This window comes from Lichenostomus cassidix, chromosome 1 (genome assembly GCF_008360975.1).
Source record: "Lichenostomus cassidix isolate B80296 chromosome 1, HeHo_3.0, whole genome shotgun sequence".
Lineage (NCBI taxonomy): Eukaryota > Metazoa > Chordata > Aves > Passeriformes > Meliphagidae > Lichenostomus > Lichenostomus cassidix.
Window position 1 is genome coordinate 66,717,457 of NC_139479.1, and position 19,958 is coordinate 66,737,414.

Sequence of the window (19,958 nt, forward strand, 5' to 3'; positions counted from 1 at the left end):
GGGTAATATCTGCTGGAAAGGCAAATGTTTTGTGTCTGTCTGTGTGCAGAAGATACTGTGAAATAAGTAAATTTAGAGATTAGCCAATGGCTGGACTAAATCTTTAGTAGAACTAAAAACTCTCCAGTTTAGGAGTCTACCTCATTGTTAAAGTGGTAAAAGAAGACCAACTCATGCAAGCTAACCATGTGACCCTCATGGATTTGGAGTATATTTTGAGCATAGTACACACTTCAGCATATGTAGTCTCACAATTTTGCTTCCTAAGGGGGGAAGAATAATTTTTCCATTTTTAAACTGAAGTGTAAGTGTTAAGTGACGTGTCTCATTTCCCACCGAAAGTCTAGCTGGGCAAGGGATTAGTCATTTACTTTCCAAACATCTAGCTGCTAGCACTGTCTAGAGACCAAACCATCTTTGCCCACAGTCAGGCCAGTAGTGATTCAGACAAGTGGGAATTTGCTCTCCAGCAGTCAGGGCAAAGGGACTCCATCCATGAGATGGCAACTGAAACTGTCCAACTGACTTCCCATTAGCTATGGGAAGATTAAGAAATGCTTGAAATTCATCCAGCAAGTTAAAAAGTGACAGGGTCTGTATTTCACTGCCATTTGCAGAGCCAACTCTTCTGTATTCCCTCCTGTTATCCAGCAAGGGACATTGACATGAAAATAGGAGGCTTGTGCTTTGGTGTCTCCCACCAGGTATCCCACAGTTCCATCCACTCTCTGGCACTGGCAGGGAGCAAGCACTGGTAGGTCTCCAGCCTTCCTGTTGTCTTCTTTCAGGGTAATATATGGCACATAGCTGAAGGACAGAGTCCAGCTTTATAAAGTGATAACTGCAAACAACTTATCTCAGCTCTTTCATGCTATTTGATAAAGGAGCATTTTATGTCCTTCTTGCTTGTAGCTAAAAATAACAGGGAAAAAGTGTACAGACTGTTGCTAGTCCTGGGTGGTGTGCTAATTAGTTCTGTGCTAGCTCTGCTTTATTGCTGGCAATGATTATTGTCAGGTAATTACATGGTTCTTTTGAATCTGGCTCTCATTTGCTCTGCAGTGTAACAGGGGTAAGGAAATGAGAAGTGTCAGTACTATGGATACCCAGTGTTACTTCTGCCCTAGCAGAATTTTGTGTTAGAGGAAACAGTTATTTTGTGCTATGGCTTTAATAGGTGGAAACAGACCTAGGTGAGCTGCAGAATGGAAAATCAGTATTTTCGCTACATTAAAAGTCTGCTCTTTACTTGGAGGAGCACATAAAACCCCCAGGGCCTTCTATTTAAAAATGTATGGAAAGGAAACTAGATGCTTCAGCCAAAAGGCTAAAAATAATAACTACACCAACATAGCCAAGTTGTCTGTTCCTTCCTTCCTCCAGTATGAATGAATGTTTATGTACAGCTATCATGTAAGAATTGCTTTAGCCTGTTTTCTATGTGTTGCTCTGTAGCCATATGGACTGCAGCTTTCATTGTAAAGGGGAATGAACAAAAAAAATCTAATGATTTGCGTGAAGAAAAATCATGGACGTTTCTTAGTTCACATATCCAAAACATTTGAGTTCATTGGTAAAACTGTTGCCTCTGTAGCATCCCTTTGGGTTTTCAGAAAGGATTTAGATGTGTGTTAGCTGGGATGCACAACAAATGTCTGTAGCCACCTGGTATTAGAAGACAGGATCGGATAAATCTTAATCAAAGGTGCTTGAGGAGGTAAATGAGAGTTAAATACTTCAAACATCTTTGAAGATCTGCTCCCTACCATCTCAGAAATTTAAATACCCTTAAAATTCTGGCCTTGTATATTGAAAGTTGTCTGTATCTATTCAGTAAAATTAAATAAAATTTCCATCACATGATGGATGATGGAAACTGAGCAGCTGTCTGAGCAGTAGCTCCACTGCTCTCTAAAAAAGAGCTTTAATTTGACTTTCCCACGTTTAGTACTGTTTACGTGTTGGAGAGAAGTGTTTGGAATGCACTTTCATAAAAATGGGGGCTTTTGTGAAAACAGAATGAGGAAAGATGTTCTTTTTTTAGTAGGTGAGTAATTGTTTCCTTTAATCTCTTTGTTTTTTCTCATGACTCTACAAAGATCAGCACACAGCCATGTAATTAGTGGCTCTGGACTAGATCATGCTGAAGCACTCACTGGTGTGACTCCACCATTCTTACAGCACTGCATAGTCAAAGCAAAGGGTAAAATTAGTTCACAATAACATCTTTCCATAAGCATGTTATTTCTTTCATCACTGAAATAATTCTAAAAGTTGGTGGAACCATCAAACAATGGAGGTCATCTGGCCCAACCCCTGCTCATGGCAGAGCCAGCTTATATGTCTGGCAGTGACATAGGATCAATCCAACTCCAAAAAGGAAGTTAGACCAAGTTCAGAATGTCCAGTAAAAGAAAATAATAATTTGTGCTGAGTACTCATTTACTGATCTTTCATTTCTTCATACAGTCGTAAAAGACATCTTGGTAGCTCTCATTAGTGATGTTCTTGTAGTAAATAGCAGCTGGAAGAAAGCATTAAACAGACATGGGTGTTTGACCCTCTCAGAAACAGTCATAATAATGCAGTGGCTATCCACAAATGAAGTTAACCTTCATTTTATAAATGATTTTTCACTACAGTCTCGAGGCATGGTGAAATGTCAATAATGTTGATATATTTCAATGGTAGTAATAGTGATATGGTTGTGAATCAGAAAAAGATATCTGGGTTTGTAAGTACAGCTCTTCCCTGTATTTTCAGGATAATGTTAGCCCTCCTGTTCCTGAGCAGTATGGAGATGACAGCTTCTTGCAAACTGAGTGAATTAAGTCACAATGTGCTGTTCAGGGTCCAGGTTTTTTCAGAAGAAATACACAGGACATCTTTTTCCCTAGGCCCTTTCATGATAAGAGGTGATAAGAAAACAGTGGAGTAGAGACAGATCTGCTTGTAGTGTTAATCAGCTGATAAAGGCAGATAACCCTGATAACACCAGGTGAGAGCTCAGCACTTTGCATTGCATTTGTTCTGCACAAGACGTGGATTTGGACCTCAGTATTCAATATTTGAACTCTGCTGTATGTGCTGTGTTTTATCAATGTTCCTGGCACTACAAATTACTCATCTCACACAGAACTGCAAAAGAAAGTGTTTTAATCTTAATTTATGATAAACAAGAACTGAGAAGTCTTTTTTATTAATACATCAAAGTATTATCTCCAAGGGGAGTTACTTTCATATTAATGTTCAGTATTTAATATAAATTCACAGCATGAAGACCACCTCAGATGGGTAGTTTCTCTGATGTGTATCTGATTGCCCGTATGTAATTTGAACATCTACAGAACATGAAGGGCATAATCAAAGAATAGTTAATATGTTGATAAGGAATTACATTTTGTTCTACTTATCTGCATAATTCAGAGAGAAAGTTTATGATGACAACATCTATCTTTTGGGGTATTGTTTACATTTGCACTCAAATTATCACATGAAGCATTCTCCTGCATTCCATAGTGCCTTTCATCTGCCGAGCTCCAATTACTGTCTGACCAATTAACTTCAGTACCACACACATGCAAACCACATCGGGTATTGTGGAAAATCTAAGCAAGGCATTGAAGTCTGAAACTTGACCTCCAGTTTAGGACACTGAGCTTGGAAACACTGACTTCCAGAGACATTAAATCTTTGTATTTAATTAGAGTTATGAATACCCATGAGAGTTGAAACTTATGGTCTGACCAGCACTACTTCCTCTTGAGAGCCCTCTGAATATCAGGGCGCCCCAGAGACCTTGTACATCTTGTGTGCTGCTTGAGTTCAGGCTGTCTGGAAATCTCCCCTAGCCTTGCAAGAGATTACATTTTTCAAAACCTTGAAAGGACAGAGGGTAGCTGCAAGCTGCCTGTAGTGGGGTCCATCTGCTGCATCCAAATTCAAACCAGATCTCAAGGGCAGAGGACCAGACAAAACACCTTGGGCAATTTATGTGCAGTGAAGAAACATACCTTGTGTACAGATTGAAGACTTTACTGCTCTAGTGATTAAAGTATTAGCAATCTAATAAAAGATTTGGTCCAGCTACAAAGATAATAACACTTATAATTCCAAGTATAAAGTTATGGCAAGTTTCCAGTAGTGGCACAGTTGGAATTGATACATATTCCTTCCTATTAGCTGTTCCTCTCCCTGGTGTTATTCTTGCTCTTCCTGTGACTTTCTGGGTTCAAAAATCAATAGTGCTAGTTTTCCTCATGACAAGAAGGGGTATAGAGGAGCTTACAGCAAGTCTTCATCTGAAATTCTCCACTAAGAAAAGTATGATGGAGATATTTTCCCCCTTACTGTTGGTTCAGTTCGGGGTTATTTTTGCACACTTCTTGAAATAATGAGAGAATCACTGAATGGTTGAGGTAGGAAGGCACATCTGGAGGTCATCTTGTCCAACCCAATTGCTCAAGCAAGGCCACCTATAGCCAGCTGCCTAAGACTGTGTCCAGGTGGCTTTTGAATATCTCCAAGGATGAAGCCTCCACCAGCTCCCTGAGGAACATGTACCAGTGCTTACAGGAAAGCATTGTTGCATGATGTACAGATCACAATGTGTGTGTCAGTGTGTGTCCCTTGGCTGCCACTGGGCACCGCTGAGAACATCCTGGCTCTGCCCTCTCTGCATCCTCCCTTCAGATATTTGTACTCACAAATGAAATTCCACGGAGCCTGCTCTTCCCCAGGCTTAACAGTCACAGCTCTCTCAGCCTTTCTGCATCTCTCAGATGCTCCAGGCCCTTAATCGTCTTCATAGCCCTGTGCTGGACTCATTCCAGTAAATCTATATTTTCCTTTTACTGGAGAACCCATAACTGGACCCATAACACCAGATGTGGCCTCCCCAGTGCTCAGAAGAGGGTAAGAACCACCTCTCACAGCCTGCTGTCATCTCTGCTATTGCAGCCCAGCTTTTCTGTCTGCCTTCCTTGGCAGGAGAGCACATGGCTGCTTGTGTTCATGCTAGTGTCCCCACGTTGTTTCCTGCAAAGCTGTTTTGTAGTCCTTGGGCTCTTTCCCTCTTCAGCAATAGTGATTCAGTAGAAGAATATGACAGGAATATATGACAGTAATATGTAACATGAATAGGTACTTACAGCTCTAATATTTTTTGACTACTTACTAATAATGTCTGTAAGTATTGGACTATCAATGGTGCATTGTAAAAATCTCTTTATAACACATTGGGGTAGCAAGTGAGCATACACTTGGAAGTTCTCTAAATATTAGCTGGACTCAATGCTTCCCTTTTCAATGTGAGTTCAGCAGCTATTTCAATCTTCACACCACTTTTTGGTCCATAATATGTGGAAGTTTAGATGCTTAGATCTCTTAGCTTGGGAACTCAAATGCAGAGACTTGTAAAAGAAAAGTGTGTTTTCAAAATTGGTCCCATAGTGACTCTATGAGTCACCAGAAGTTTTGAAATAGATCCCAAGGGATCTATTTCAAAAGAGATTGTTACCTTTTCTCTACCTATTTGATAATGTTCCTTCTACATTAAAAATATTATATACTTTATATTAGAGTATTTAAAGACTCACATTTTCCAGACCTTTATCCAAACACATTTTTCAGTTGGGCATACAGTGCTCATGTATCAGAGCTCTGTTAATTCTCAAGTCAACAGTTCTCTCAGCTTTTGAGTGACAGTCCAAATAGGTGGGAAGGGCAGTGTGGTACTGAAGAATGGATGGGTGGTACTCTGTCCTTCAAGTCTCTATGAAGCCAAGACTCATGGGGGCTCTCAGAAGGCAAGAAAAGCAATATAAATCCTAATAGAGAAGGAGGAGGATGTGAAGGGAATCAAGTTCTTAATCACTTTTGTCCATTAGCAGTACCAGAGCATTTTTCTCAAGACTAAAGGGAGGAGACCCTGATGTCCTTGTCAGCTCCCTACATATATATATAATGCAAATTTTATCTATCTCATAAATCCTGTTAGTGGTTTCAGCTGGATAAAGTATTTTCCTTGTTTCTTGTCATAAACTGCTGCATCATTCTTTTGTGCAGCTGCTGCTTTTCATCCTAATGCAGCTGCATTTCACCCAAGGATGAAGTGATCCCTATCTATAACTTTCTCTTCAGTTTTTATAACCGTTTAAAGTGCCTCAAGATGAGATGTGGGTTGCAAGCTATTGTTTTATTAGTGTCATCACAAAGTGCTGCATTGTACAAATCAATTGTAAGCTAAGAAGAGAAGTGGCTTCAAAGTGATACTTGTAGAGATTTTTTTGGGTTAGGAGGGATTTAAAATTCTGTTTCAGGAATTTGAAAGGAAGATGGCAAAAAATGGGAAACAAACTAGCATGGAGTAAGGTTGTATAAACTGGGCATGTGGGTAGCAAAGATGTCAGAGAAATGAATGACAGAAAGTTAGTTTTAAGTGACTTCAGAGTGGAAGACATGGAAAGGAAAGGAGAAAGGGAAAGCAGCAGTAAATAGGAATTATGATGATGATATGGAGCAACAAAAAATCTCAGGAGTTCACTCAAAGGAAGACCTGAATCTCTTGTTTTTATCACGTAACAGGGTCATATAACATGGATGGGATTTTCAGTATCAGTTAGTTCTGTTAAACATCTTTGCAGTGTTATTAATGTTGTGTCCGAAACTTTCAAATGTTAAGACAACTTGGTGTCCAAATCTCATTCTTATGTTTAGATGCCTGATGGTGCTGTACACCCTGTTACCAGAAAGAGTTCCTTGGAAGTCTACATAATGGGAGAATTCCCCATGGAGTCAATTTTATGGTAGATTTCTAGGAACAGTGCTGACTGCCTAGTAGGGTGGCTAATTGCCCTGAAGTGGGAGTCCCTCCAGCTATTTCTTACTCCTAAGGTCTTTATTGTGTCCCTGCATCCCTGCTGGCTTGCTCTGCTGGCTGCTTCCGTGGCCCCTGCGAGTCACCTCTCAGTTTAAAGATTGTGTGGAGTGCAGCAAGTTGTTCAAAGGTCTCCCCTGCACTGCAAACTGATTTCCCTGTTGCTGCTTGCACAGCCACCTTCTTGTTATTTGCATGAGGAAACTCACTGTGTTGTACACCTAGCTCTGATGATATCTAGATGTAAAAAATATTAGTACAGGTGCTGTTCCCAGACCTGTAAAGTTTTGTGCTTGATGAGCCTGCTGCAAACCTCAGATATACCAGTTTTACCAGTATCCCAATAATCTGGGAAAGGAATTCAGCATAATCCTTTCACCCAAGGGGGCTTAGCTTCCTAACTCCTTGCTGGAATAACGCACCTTTTTTCTTGGGAAATGCAGCCTTGATGAAGAAAAAAGGCTGATGAGAAGTCTCCCAGCTGGGTTGTACAGAATTTGTTTGTAGTTGGGAGCAGAACAATTGTTGAAGTCATTGAAAGAAACATTTTATACAGTCCCAGACCATGTGTGAGTAAGAGAAATGTCATTAGCTCAGAAGGAAAAGCTGTATAAGGGATCATCTCATTGCGAAAAAGCCTTTTTGTAGCATCATCTTTAGTTTGGTTTAATTTATTCCATTCTGGAGAATTCTTTTCCAAATCTGTGGTGGTAGTGAGTAGACAAATAATATTCCAGCTCCAACTCATCTCCTGACAGCAGTGTCCTTTGGCAATTAATTTTATAGATTGTATTTTAAAAAATTCTCTGTCAGTTCAGATTGTCTTCATTCTTTTTTATTCCTCCTTTTTTATTAATCTCTCTGCCCTTGTGCTGTGTGTAGAGTGAATAGTAGTTCCCAATTTCCTATTTTGTGTTACCCCTAACTTTATACCCTTTTAGCATAACCCTTTCTTATTCATCTGCTCTCCAAGGTAAACAGTCACACTCTTTTAATCTCTCAGCATATGAGATTTTTTTTTCACGTCCATAAATAATCAGGCTTCTCATTTTCAACCTCTCTAAGAAGTCAGATTATGAATGGACATCATCTGACTATTATTCACCAAGTGTAAAGAATTACACATAAAGAAACTGCTCATGAGTTTGAAAGATTCTTTTCTATTGGCATTTAAATTATATTCAGCTGCAGTAGTTTAAAAGGTCCATATTTTATTGTTATATTACTAGTACCACAATATTCCACGAAAGGTTAAGGACTATTAAAATAACACTTTGACAGTTTTATTTGTCCCTTCCTTGCAAAACATAACCTTGTCTCTAATAGTAATTATATGGCATGATATAAAATAATTCCAATGAAATTCCACTTTTGAAAACCTTATTATCAGGATTTATGGAAGAGTATGCACCATAGTGCAGTAAAACATATAAATTAATTGTATGCTTATGGTTTATTTTATTTATTATATATTTGTACTATAAATGGTAATTTTACGGCTGCGTCGTACAATTGCTGTTGTGTTATTATTGGAATTATTCTGGAAAAGTCCTACAGAATGGAAGGGAATGGGGTAAACCATTAGACCTGTACCTAAAAGCATTCCCTGTAATGGAGTTCTCAGGAAATTATGCCAAAAGACTAAATAACTTGAGAGACACCAATATCCTCTGCACAGAAATGTGTGCCGTACTACAAATAAAGCTTTAGAATTTCGGCTTTTAAGGAATTCTGGTCGATACAATGTAAAATGAAAGGTGACTGAATATTGTATCCATCTTCATTAAATTGCATGGGGCTTTTTCCTTAGGCAAAATGACAAGTTTTTAATTTTTCTCTGTTTTACACCAACTGCTTTGCCCTAGTGAAGTGAGATGATAATACAGTAATTAAGGTATTGACCTGCTCCTTGCAAGCTGTAGATCATGGAATCATAAAATCATAGAATGGCTTTGGTTGGAAGGGACCTGCTGGGGGCAGGGACACCTTTCACTAGACCAGGTTGCTCAAATGTGAACTCTTGTTTTGCTGTGAGTTTCCTGTGTGACTTGAAAAGTCGTCTTTCCCAGTATTTGGAAATAAATTCCTGTTCTTTCCAGTTTGGCACCTTTACATTCTCCTATAATCGAATTTCTTAGCTCTGAAGAAGCTTTGCAAATGCTACTCAGTGGAAGCCTATCAGCCTTTAGTGTTACATCGTAGCTGAGGGGTGGTAGAGTGATGCATTTAAGTATCAGAAATTTGGAATTTGGATTGTCCAGACCACATTAATATTAACTGGAGAGTGACACAGCCTTATTTTTGTGGCCTGATAAGTGTCAGGCACCTAATTACCATCAACCTTACCTCTAACCTGTTTATGTGCTTCTGAAGTGCTTTAAATTCCCATCTGTAAGATAAGAAGAGGAGTTGCATATATAAATATTCTAAAGACTGTGAGATATAAGGACAGGAGAGTAATGGTAGCCATTGAAGTATCTTGGGGTGGGCTGCAAGAAGAATCTGAAACACACTGGACCTATTCTCATACAGCTTTTGAACTGAACTTCTTAAGATACCATCTTCCCTCATGAGCGTTCTTCTGGGAAGACATCAGGGAGGTGACATTGCTTGTTGGTGACTCGACAGGTTTATGGGACACAAGGGATGCACCAGGACAAGGGATGCACTGAGACAAGGCTGTCTCAGTGTCTACAGCCACCTTGAGCACGCCTCAGATCTAAGACATCATCGGCATTTCCTCCCCAGGAGTGTGCTCTGGTTTACCTTTCACAGAGGTCTGCAGCAATTCCTGAGAGTAAAAGGTGTTTTACAGCCCTGGGTTGAGCTGATCCTCCAAACTGACCCTAGAATGCCAGGTAGATTTTGTTCTGGAAGATGCAGCACAAACTGTCATCCCAACAGTTTTCCTCCTGTTGAAGGAAGGAGTAAGACAAGGACCAAAAGTTGATGTTAACCTTTGGTTGGTAACACTAGACTTACCATCTGCTCACTGATGTAGCTGCACAGTAAAATGCACTCCTTTCCCATTAATTGATTAAACATCTTCTCTAACACTCCCAGATATTTTATCTGAGTCTAATAAACTAGATTTAATTGGTGAGCGATACAGGTGGAATACAAAAGTGACCATAAACAGTGATTTGTTACAGACACGTGAATGATAAAGGTTATCACATAAAGTTGACATAAACACAAGAGATGGGGTAATTGTGTACCTTATTTATTCTAGTTGCTAAATCTTTCACTGCATCATGCAAAGGGACATCTGAATTTTAAATAAAAGTGTAGTTTAAAAAAAAATGGGGAGAAATACCAAAACAGAAGATAGAAGAGACAGGGACAGTGGCAGAAAGGCAGAAATAAGATGAAATACTGATATCTAGACAGGAAAGGGAAAGGACTATAGTTACTTGATCTTACCATTGATATTTGTAGATAGTGATAGGATTCCAAGCTAGAAAATTAATTTACTTACATGATTTTCTCTTGACAAAGCACTTTTCTCCAAACAACTTTCTAGACTGTTCTCCTGGGCTCCTTCATGTGAGGAAGGACTGTTTCAGTGCCTTGACTTTGGTGGGCTTGTAAAATGCAGCTAATGTAGACTAAACCAGACCCTTAGAGGGTTTGACTCAGTTTGCTAATCCAGCAGCAGACCATCCCTAGTTTTGGGGGGTTCATTTTCTACCAGCTTAGGGCACTGAGCTGGGTCTCTGAAAGGTTAGCCAGGAGCTGGTGTAGAATTTAAGTGCTGTGAGAATTCTGATGGTTGTCAATATTTGTGACTGAATTATAACCTTAACAACCTTAAAAACTAGTGATTGTTGTTAACTGCTGCCCAAGCAAGTGGAAAGCAGTAGGCAAAATACACCTAATTTTTTTCCGGCAGCAGAGCAGAGCAGTAGTGCATGTGAACAAACCCACCATCAGGTGTGCTGGGGCAAGCAGCCTTTGGGTCCTGCCAAGTGAGGTGCTGCTCATGGGTCAGTGGTGGCTCATGTGCTTCTGGTAGGAATGGGAGGAGCTGTGGCTCCTGCCACCCTTGAATCATGTCCTGTCTAAAATCACTGTTCTCAGCATGACAGCCCTCCCCTGTGCTGCTGGCAAACTGCCTTGGTGCCACCTGGGAACACATGAGGTTTTCCAGGTCCTTCAGTGTTGCACCAAGACAGTGCATCTGCTGCAGGCAGGATCAGACCCCTGTGCTGATCATGGGACATGGGATAGCCTGGACATAGGAAGAGAACTGGAACAACACTGCCAAAAGTATTTCTACCAGCCTTCACTGACACTTTCAGTGAGGTCTTTTTATTGCTATGCAGATCTCTTCCCAAAGAAGTCTTCACTAATGTTCCACTAGCAAGTAAGAAAAAGCAAATATTAGGGTATGAGCACAGAAAGAGAAGGCTAAACTTAGCATCTCAAATTATTTTTCAAACATTGCAGTATCCAGCAGTATCCAGCAGTATCCAGTAACAAAAGCATCCGTATTGCATTCTGAACTATAAGTAGTATATCTCTCCAGTACAAGAGAGTAGGAATAGCCTTTGATGTCTGCTGATGAGTGAACACTTGGTTGTGCCTTTTCACCTAAACTGTAGGAGTGACCAAGAGGAGAATAGCTGCAACAGGTGCCATTAGCCAGTGGAAATACACTTGCATGAGCAAAGTCATCTTTTGGGCTGTGCCAGCAGCGTGTTGCACTTCTCTCCTCCTGCTGCCCTCTGAGTAAGACCAGAAAGAGAGATATGGAAGAGAACTGGGCACTGATATGTGTCTTGAGACCCAGTATCCTGGAAGCGTAACAAATCTTACTCAAGGCTGAGATAATCATTCAGAAAATGAGAATACTCCCCACAGATGCCTTCATGGAGAAGACTGAGTCAAAGTTGTGAAGGCAGAAGTTAATCAGTCAATGATATTTGACTGAATACAGTCTGTTGCAAACAACCTCATATAGAAAAAAAAAAAAGAAAAAAGAAAAACAAGAAACACCAAATCACCATCACCACACCAAAAACACCACAAAAAAAACCAAAAAAACAAAAGCCTAGAAAAGAGTGAGATCTACTCTCTTGTTTATTCCCTATAATTACTCACCCATTGCAACCTGAGATTTTTTAGATTTTGGGCTGCAGGAATATTTCTCAGCAAGCTCCTCTGAGCAGCCAACTGCAAAAAAACATTGAAATATGATAAGCGTATAAGAGCATTAAATGGTAGCATTCTCCATCACCCACAGCCTCTGTCAGTTGTTTCCAGGCCAGATGAAGATAGAATGTACATACAGCTGTTCTGAGTTGTAAAATACATTTTGAAATGGGATTGATTCGTCTGTGTTTCATGAGATTGAATTAAGCAAAAGAAAAAAAGTATAAAGACTTGTCTTTTTTCCAAGCATTTAATAGAAATACTCAGTCTAACTGGAACATAATAGAGATGTGCTTTCAGCACACAGATGTGCAGTAGTGAGAGCCACGTTTTATGTAAGCTGCTTATTCTTTTGTGCAGTGTCAAGAACTGAATGTACTTTCATACTCAGTTTTTTGGCCTTGACATGAATTAATGTCAAAGCAAATGAAGACCTCGTGGTAAATCCTTTTCAGCACTGCTAATGATTTTGACCATTGTGGAGCTTTTCCTGGCTGTCTGATCGTCTTTGGGATATCAAGCTTTTGATACATAGACCTTGTATTCTGAATTTTGATCTCTGCTACAAAATTTTCTGGTGTGATTCATTATTTAGGGGATCAGAAAGGTGTGTGGGTCACATAGTGCAGAGTATATTCAAAGCAGATTTTATAGTGATCTTCAGTGGGTAAAGTCATTACGGGTATAATGAGTGATCTTATGAGAATTACATGGGCAAAAGTTCATGCCAGCATCTCCTGCCTATAAAAATGCATTTTAGTAGAAAACTGACTTACAACTGGATTTTTTTCACATGCAAGGCAAAATATGCAGAAGAGCAACTCAGCCCGATCATATTCCAGTTCCATTGCTTGCTTTACAGTTAGGATTTTGTATTATGGCTGTCTAGATTTTACAACCACAAATGTGCTAAAACCCTTGACTGCTTCATTCAAGCTGATTAATAAGCAACATAAAATGTCTACCTTCTTCAACACCTGCACACTGTATTTCTTCATGTTTTGCAAATGTAAGAGGTACAGATATGTGCTTTGACTTTGATCTGAAACTGTTCAAGTGGTAGATCCTGATCTAGGTTTGCACAGCAAGGAGATGTTTCCCCTGAAACCACATTTGTGTGGATGAGCCTCTATTTCCAGTTGTTCCTCCAGCTGGTCCAGGAGCAGCTGCACATGCAGGCAGTGCAGGTGCTGGGCAGAGCTGAGCCCAGCACACTGCTGTCCAGAAAATGAGCCCATGGAGCTTGGTAAAAATAGAGGTGCCCCTGCAATTGTCACTTCAGTATCATGGCACTGGGGTTTTCCTGGCAGAGCAGCCTGTAGATTTCACATGGCATTTTCCTCTGTGAGAAATGTCAGAACAGGAGAGAATGCAGTGCCTGCTCCTTGTCACTCCATTTTCACCCTGCTCCATCTTCACCTCTCACCAACAGCTTACCTTGGGGAGGGTAGATCACAGAACCACAAACCCGGCCGAGCAACTTCTGCTGCAAGGAGATGGTTAACACTTCATCCCAGCTGTCAAAGGGCTAAGTGCACCCCAGGGTCCTGTGGAGACAGGCAGATTTCCTAGAGGGACTCTCTTCTGTTGCTATAAAAAAATACTTCAGAGTGATGACAGCACTTTAAGCAGCAAATAGATACTACCGAATTTCTTTGTTATTTCTTTGTAATTACAAGAACTTCTAATTCAAAAGGGTGAAGTGTGAACTTTTTTTCTCTTTTCTCTTTTTGCTCAGAAATCGAAGCAAAGGAAGCGTGTGACTGGTTACGTGCAGCTGGATTTCCCCAATATGCTCAGTTCTATGAGGGTAAGTAGGTCTTTCTCCTCTTTGTGCGGTTCTGAAAGTGTGCTGGGCTCTTGCCAGGAGAGCTTGCAGTCGGCCAACTCCACATTTGACTGAGTTATGGCCATGGCTGGATGCTTCACAAAGCCTCAGCTGCAGGAGTCATACCAGTGCATAAAGAAAAGTAAGATTCTTACCCTTTTAGCCATGGGAAGTTAAAAAAAAAAAAAAAAAAAGAAAGGGACATAGTTTGTGTAAACCTCAAAGGTTAGTAAAAACAAGTACAAAATACCAAAAAACATGAGTCTATTCCTTAAAAACTTTCTAAACTGTGTCTAAAATAAGATTAAAACACCAGAAGTTATTCAGAATTTCAATCACGCTAAAAACAAGACTGAAAACTCTGCAGGGTTACCAAAAATGAATAATCTGAGATGCACTTTACATTTGCAAAGGAAGAAAAGCCGACATTTCAGCTCTAACTCAGTTCAAATGGTGGTGTCCCCTTCCTAGGTGTAAAGTTCATGCCCAGGGAAGCAGTGTCCCTGAGGGCAGGGCGAGTGGTTGCACTGCTGCTGTGTTCAGGAGTAGTTTGGGGGCTGAAGCTGGGTTCTTCCTCCTCTCCCCAGCTCAACACCGAGAGTGAAACTGCAGCTGATCCTCGTTTTTCCCAAACTGCGTATTCTCCCTGCCAGAGACACGGAGCCAGCTCAGGCCCGCTCAGGCTTATTAGCCACAATGTAGCTCCGCCAAACACCTCTGGATACCTTCCAGGGTCAGCTTGAGTGTGGAGGCAGCACAGATCCACACATGGAATGAGGGCCAAGAAGCCTCATGGGTCAGAGCCAAGTCTGCAGGTAGCCAGCTCGGACACCATCCCGCCCCTGGTGTGGGGCTGAGGGTGGTGAGGAGCTGGATGCTGAGGACACCCCCTGGCCAGTGAGGTCAGTCAGGGCTCGGGTGCTGGGTCCTGTTGGGCTGCTCAGGTGCCTGGGGACAGCAGCACCATTCAGAGCTGCTCAGGTGGCTCCACAGGAGGCAGGCGGACTCTAAGTCCAGCAGGGAACTAATAAGCCTGCCAGACCAAAACTGACACAAATCTGTGTCTATCACAGTCCCTGGGTAGCCAGTAGTACTTTTGTGCCTGCCATGTATTTGGAGTATGTCAGGTACTGACTCCCCCAGAGGAAGGAGCATCTGCTGCCTGCTCAACACAAAGGGATGTTCTGTCTGAAAAAACAACCTGTGCTGGGCTCCAAGAGTTCCGTGCAGCCAGTATGTGCTCTAGACAGTCTACAAGGTGCTTTTCACAGGCATCTATTGTGTCAATGTTAAGCAGCAGTGTCTGAAAATGCTGGCTGAAGTTCCTGTATCCCAGCGTCCTGCTGAGGTGCCTAAGCATGGCAGAGCAGTCTGGAGAGCAGCCACAGCACTGGAACACATCCCACCATTACACAGCCTTGTCACTTCTCATTACAAATGTCAGCTTCCAGCACACTATTCTGGCCCTTTAGCTAATATTGGGTGATTATAATTCAGCTTATTTTTTTCTGTCTGTTATTTGACTAACCCTCTGTCTGAAATCATTGTTATTTGGATCTGTTTTAAAAGCAAAAAGCACAGAACATTTCTGGGGCTTGGGTAAAGTCTGTCTAGCAAATAACACATTAAGTCACTGTAATGGGAAAGGAAAACCTGGTTGCTCAGGTAGATAAAGAATGTGTGGTGGTAATTCGCTGATCTCATTGATTTGTGCAACGTGCTAGAATGAGCAATTGAGTATTTTTTTAAAGCCAAAATGAAATAATTTTGCTCTAACTCTAATGCACTGGACATTCAGCTATACCTTTAACAGAAAAAAAAAAAAAATTAGGTGTCTGAAAGGGTCACCAGATACAGCTGGAAGGGAACCAGAGCTGAGAGCAATTGGTCATACTAGATTTCAGTGAGCAAGCACATGCAAAGTGATTTAGCTGTAGACAATGTATTTTCATTTGAATAGCAAGCAGTCATCTTAATATTATGTCTCCTTTTACAGACTCCCAGTTTCCCATTGACATTGCTGCAGTAAAGAAAGATCATGATTTTCTTGACAAGGACCTTGTAGAACCTCTTTGCAGGTAAATAACACCCAGAGTTTGCCTTCTGATAATTTAAAAGCATGAGCTGATTTTTAACTCTTAGCATAGCAGCAGTAGAGATGTTTGCTTGTCCAGGTGAATTAAGCAATGAGATCTGTAATCCAACAATTCTGAGTTAATTTCTCTTACAGAATATGCTGCAGTAGGACTCGCACTACACTCACAGAAAGCATCACGTGATTTGAGAGGATCCAAATCCAATGGATTTGAAACAGATGAACAGATGCTTTTTAAGTACTAGCAGTAGTGCAAGCAAACCCTGAGTAAATGAGAGTCACATTCAAGTTGTACATTAATAACTCATGTATAAGTCCAGCAAAAAAGATGAAACTTCATTGCACAGAATTCAGCAAGCCCTTTCTCTGGCAGCAGACGCAGTTTTCATGCTGCTGCAATTCCCTTGGTACTCTCATTTGGCACCAGTAACAGAAGTGGGACCAGACCCAGTACTACAGACCCCCCAGCACTGCAGCTGCTACAGCTGACCACTGGTTTGCCCCTCCCAGCAGTCCTGTGTTTGCTGTTTATCTTGCTTTTTTATACTCTGCCTGTGATGAATATATCGTATTGCATTGCTCAAGTGCTGTCCCCCGGGACTCAAGACACAGCAATTCTGTGGCAGTTTTGCAAAACCACATTGCAGAGGCATTGTTCCCTTCTTCTTTCCCCTGTGCTCAGCTCAAGCTGGGTTCTGCTCCTCTCCTCTTCAAGGACAAAGGAACATCTGGCCCTTAACCAAGCAGTCTTTATTACATGTTATGGAAACTTTCACAACACCAACATCAGGATAATTGGACAAGACTCTATTTCCCTTTCTGCAACTGTGGCTAAAGTCATCAGAGACGGCTTTAGGAGATGCTGTTCCCCATCATATTGTGCATTTCAAGGACTGATGAGTCTGTGATGGAGGAATGCAGAGAAGGTTTCTGAGAATCACCAAAAATAGGGCTGGAAGAGAATTCATCTAGTCCACCTCACCATCCCAGGCTACACCCTCCTTCCTGGCAGATCCCAGTAGTTTCTGGGATTAGCTGTCAGATTGCTTTCCCAAAACTCCCCTGCTGCAAGTGAGACCTATTGCTTCTCATGCTGTCTGTTATGGCTGTGGGGAAGAGAATATTCTCTTTCTCTGTGCAGTGGCCTTTTTGACTGAAGACAAATTAGTAGGAAAGACTTGGATCCTCCAGTGATCTCTCTCACAGACGCCACAGAACAGAATTAACTTCAGACTTGATCCGCTGCTGTTCTGTGCTGCTTGGTGAGAGAGATTGCTATGCCCACGCCTGGGAAACCTTCTTCCCACACATACATATGTCCCCTGCTTCAGTCTGGCATGATGGAAGATGTACTTTGCTGCTGGAAAGTGACAGAGATACGAGATTGAGATCTCTTCCCCTCTGCCCTTTACCACAAAACTGAAAGACCCTTAAACAATGCAAGTACGATGTATGTTCCTGTCACTTTCTTGTGAGAGCACACTGAGATGTAGTAATTTCTTAGTTCTGTGACTCTCCCTAATCATTCTCCTCTGGAGCAATTAGTAATAGTGGTGCTACAGTCATGGTCAGCAGGCATCCAACACCTACACAGCTAAAAAGGGGAACAGCTCATCTCTTGCTCCTCCAGCCTCTCTGTAGACTCAGATACATCTACATTTACAGTGTGTTGGTATATTTATGAGGATTATTTTGTAAGCTGAGAAGGTAGAGACTTGGTTTGGTTTGGGGTCTTTTTCTCTTTTTTCAAAATATGAGGTTTTGGAAAATTAACTAGCAGCTGGATAAATGCACTCGTCAAAAAAATGTTTTATATTAGCCTTAATCAAGGGATACTGCTGAGACCTGTAGAAAAAAACACAGACACAAATCTTTTCACAGTTTAAAGATAAATGGGTTTATGAATCTCTAACAACTTTTTCTGTAATTATTTTGTTCAGAAGACAACTCCTGTTTACTTGAATTTTTGTTGGGAGTTTTTAAACAGCTTAGATCTAAAACAGGAATAGCTCCTCATAATATTAGAAGTACAAGTATTATGTACAGGTTATGTTTTCAGATTGCAGACATTTAATTTGATGTAACCCAGCAGCTTCAAATCCTTTGCTGAAATGCCAACATTCAGGTTCATCAGAAACTGTGAACAGTGTCGGCTGCTATCCCCAGTACCAGCTTTGTTACCCTATTAGCTATCAAACCAGCATCTTCCAAGTTTTTCAGCACACTGGAAATCCTCACAGCTCAGCTCACCACTGTGGCCAGTTCTCTGCCCTTCCTTTGCTCTGTGATGGTGTTACTGCAAGGTGCATGCCAGCGTATCATATGAGAGCTGCAGGCTGTGGTGCACTTTGGGGAAAGAGAAAGTTTAAAGAAAGGCTGGTTATTCTTTCTGTGTGCACAGATTCCCAGGTTGGCAGTCAAACTTCTATTCTTCAAACATTCAAAGCTGCTCTCAAAGCTATGCATGACCAAACCATCACACTGACTAATAGTGCGTTCAGCCCATAGTACTGAACAAAATTGGCTTCTCTTCTTTTTTTTTTTTTTGGGAGAGATTATTTTAAAACTGAAATGCCAGCATGGATAATCAGCTTCAACAGTTTTAGCTCTGAATGGTAATAGCATAAACACTGTATTTCTCTGCTCTTGTGGGTTGAAATCAGACTCTCAATCTCAATTTGTAATCAGTTTTCTTATGGCATTGCCATATACCAGACAGCGTGAGGCACAAATGAAGAGGAACCTTTTTTTAAGGCAGCTGGTAGTATTTTAGTTGGAAAGTCTAAGACTCCCTGTTGTAAAAGATTTCAGTGACCTTTTTGCGATATTCTAAGTTCCCTGCTGTTTACAGTATAATTCAAAAATTTGGCAGAGTAAAAACCAAATTTGAGGCCTTTGGGTTAGAAGCATATCTATCAAGAGATTCCACTCAGATTTTATTGAGTAATGAACAATAGAGAATTGCCAGGCAATCTGCAGGCAAATGCTGTCAGCCTGCCAAAATAATAATTGGGCATGAAAATTTTATAGCTGGATCTCTGTGTCATTTCCAAAATAGCAGCAACCAACTCTGCTCTGGGAACTTTTGTGGCTGCTGTGATAAGAGGGTGAGAAGGAGAAGCCAAGCCACGTTGTACTTTTTGTCTTCACGTAAATCCAGTGACTAAGAACATGAAGAACACGTATATAACAACCTGATACATCTGTTTGGGCACCTGGATATCTCTGCTGGTGTTTTAAGGATTATTTCAAAGTGTTAAACCACCAAGGCAGTGTTTACCTGTGATGCTCTGGCAAAGAAATAAAATTAACATCACTGAATTACTTGCCGTAGTATGTGTTTTGCAGTCTTTCCCTGAACAGTGCAGAAATTTCCAGATACACATTCAAATGCATCCTAGATTATTTGGTTTTTATATACCCACCTCTCCTGTGTTTCTTTAGTGTGTTTTTCCCTGCCTTTTCTCAAGTCCAGACTTTGTGTTTCGTTAACATTACAAATGGGCAGTCTTTTCCCGTGTTTCTAAGCAGTGGCATGAAAGTACAGTGCTTCTCTCACTTCAACTGGGGCATCGGTGACAGCCTTTGTAGCCAGAAACTTCTGGGTTTTTTCTTTTCAGAAGACTTGCTGAGGAGTTGGCTGTCAGTCATCTGATGACTTTAAACTGATGAGAAAAGCTTTCTGCCACCGCTGGCACATCAACAAGGCAAAATGAGTTGAAACAGACTGACTTTGATTTGAGCTGTTAGTACCCAAAAAACTCACAGATATGATCATTGGTTCTCTGATTTCACTGGCAAATCTTCCCACAGCACTGGAAGAGCCCCAGGAAACACACCAATGTTTTGTAGAGGGGTGAATCTAAAACCTGGGGTTGAGTCCCTGGCGCCCAGTAAAAAGTAGTTTTGGTTTTGTTGCAGCAAGTGTGGATATGTAGCTACAGCCTCGTCCCTTCAGCACAGGCCAGCTGACAAAGAGGTGCAGCGACTCCAATATTAGCCAA

The 19,958-nt window shown here is 41.0% G+C and overlaps 1 protein-coding gene across 3 annotated transcripts in view; it reads left to right on the forward strand.

The window, feature by feature from the left end:
- STARD13 (StAR related lipid transfer domain containing 13) overlaps positions 1-19,958 on the forward strand; it is a 285,297-nt gene that overhangs the window by 235,327 nt on the left and 30,012 nt on the right. For all 3 annotated transcript variants that reach the window (XM_085061629.1, XM_085061638.1, XM_085061646.1), the window contains 2 exons: positions 13,770-13,841; positions 15,856-15,937. In XM_085061629.1, the coding sequence (XP_084917755.1) occupies positions 13,770-13,841; positions 15,856-15,937 (154 nt within the window). The remainder of the gene's footprint in view (positions 1-13,769; positions 13,842-15,855; positions 15,938-19,958) is intronic.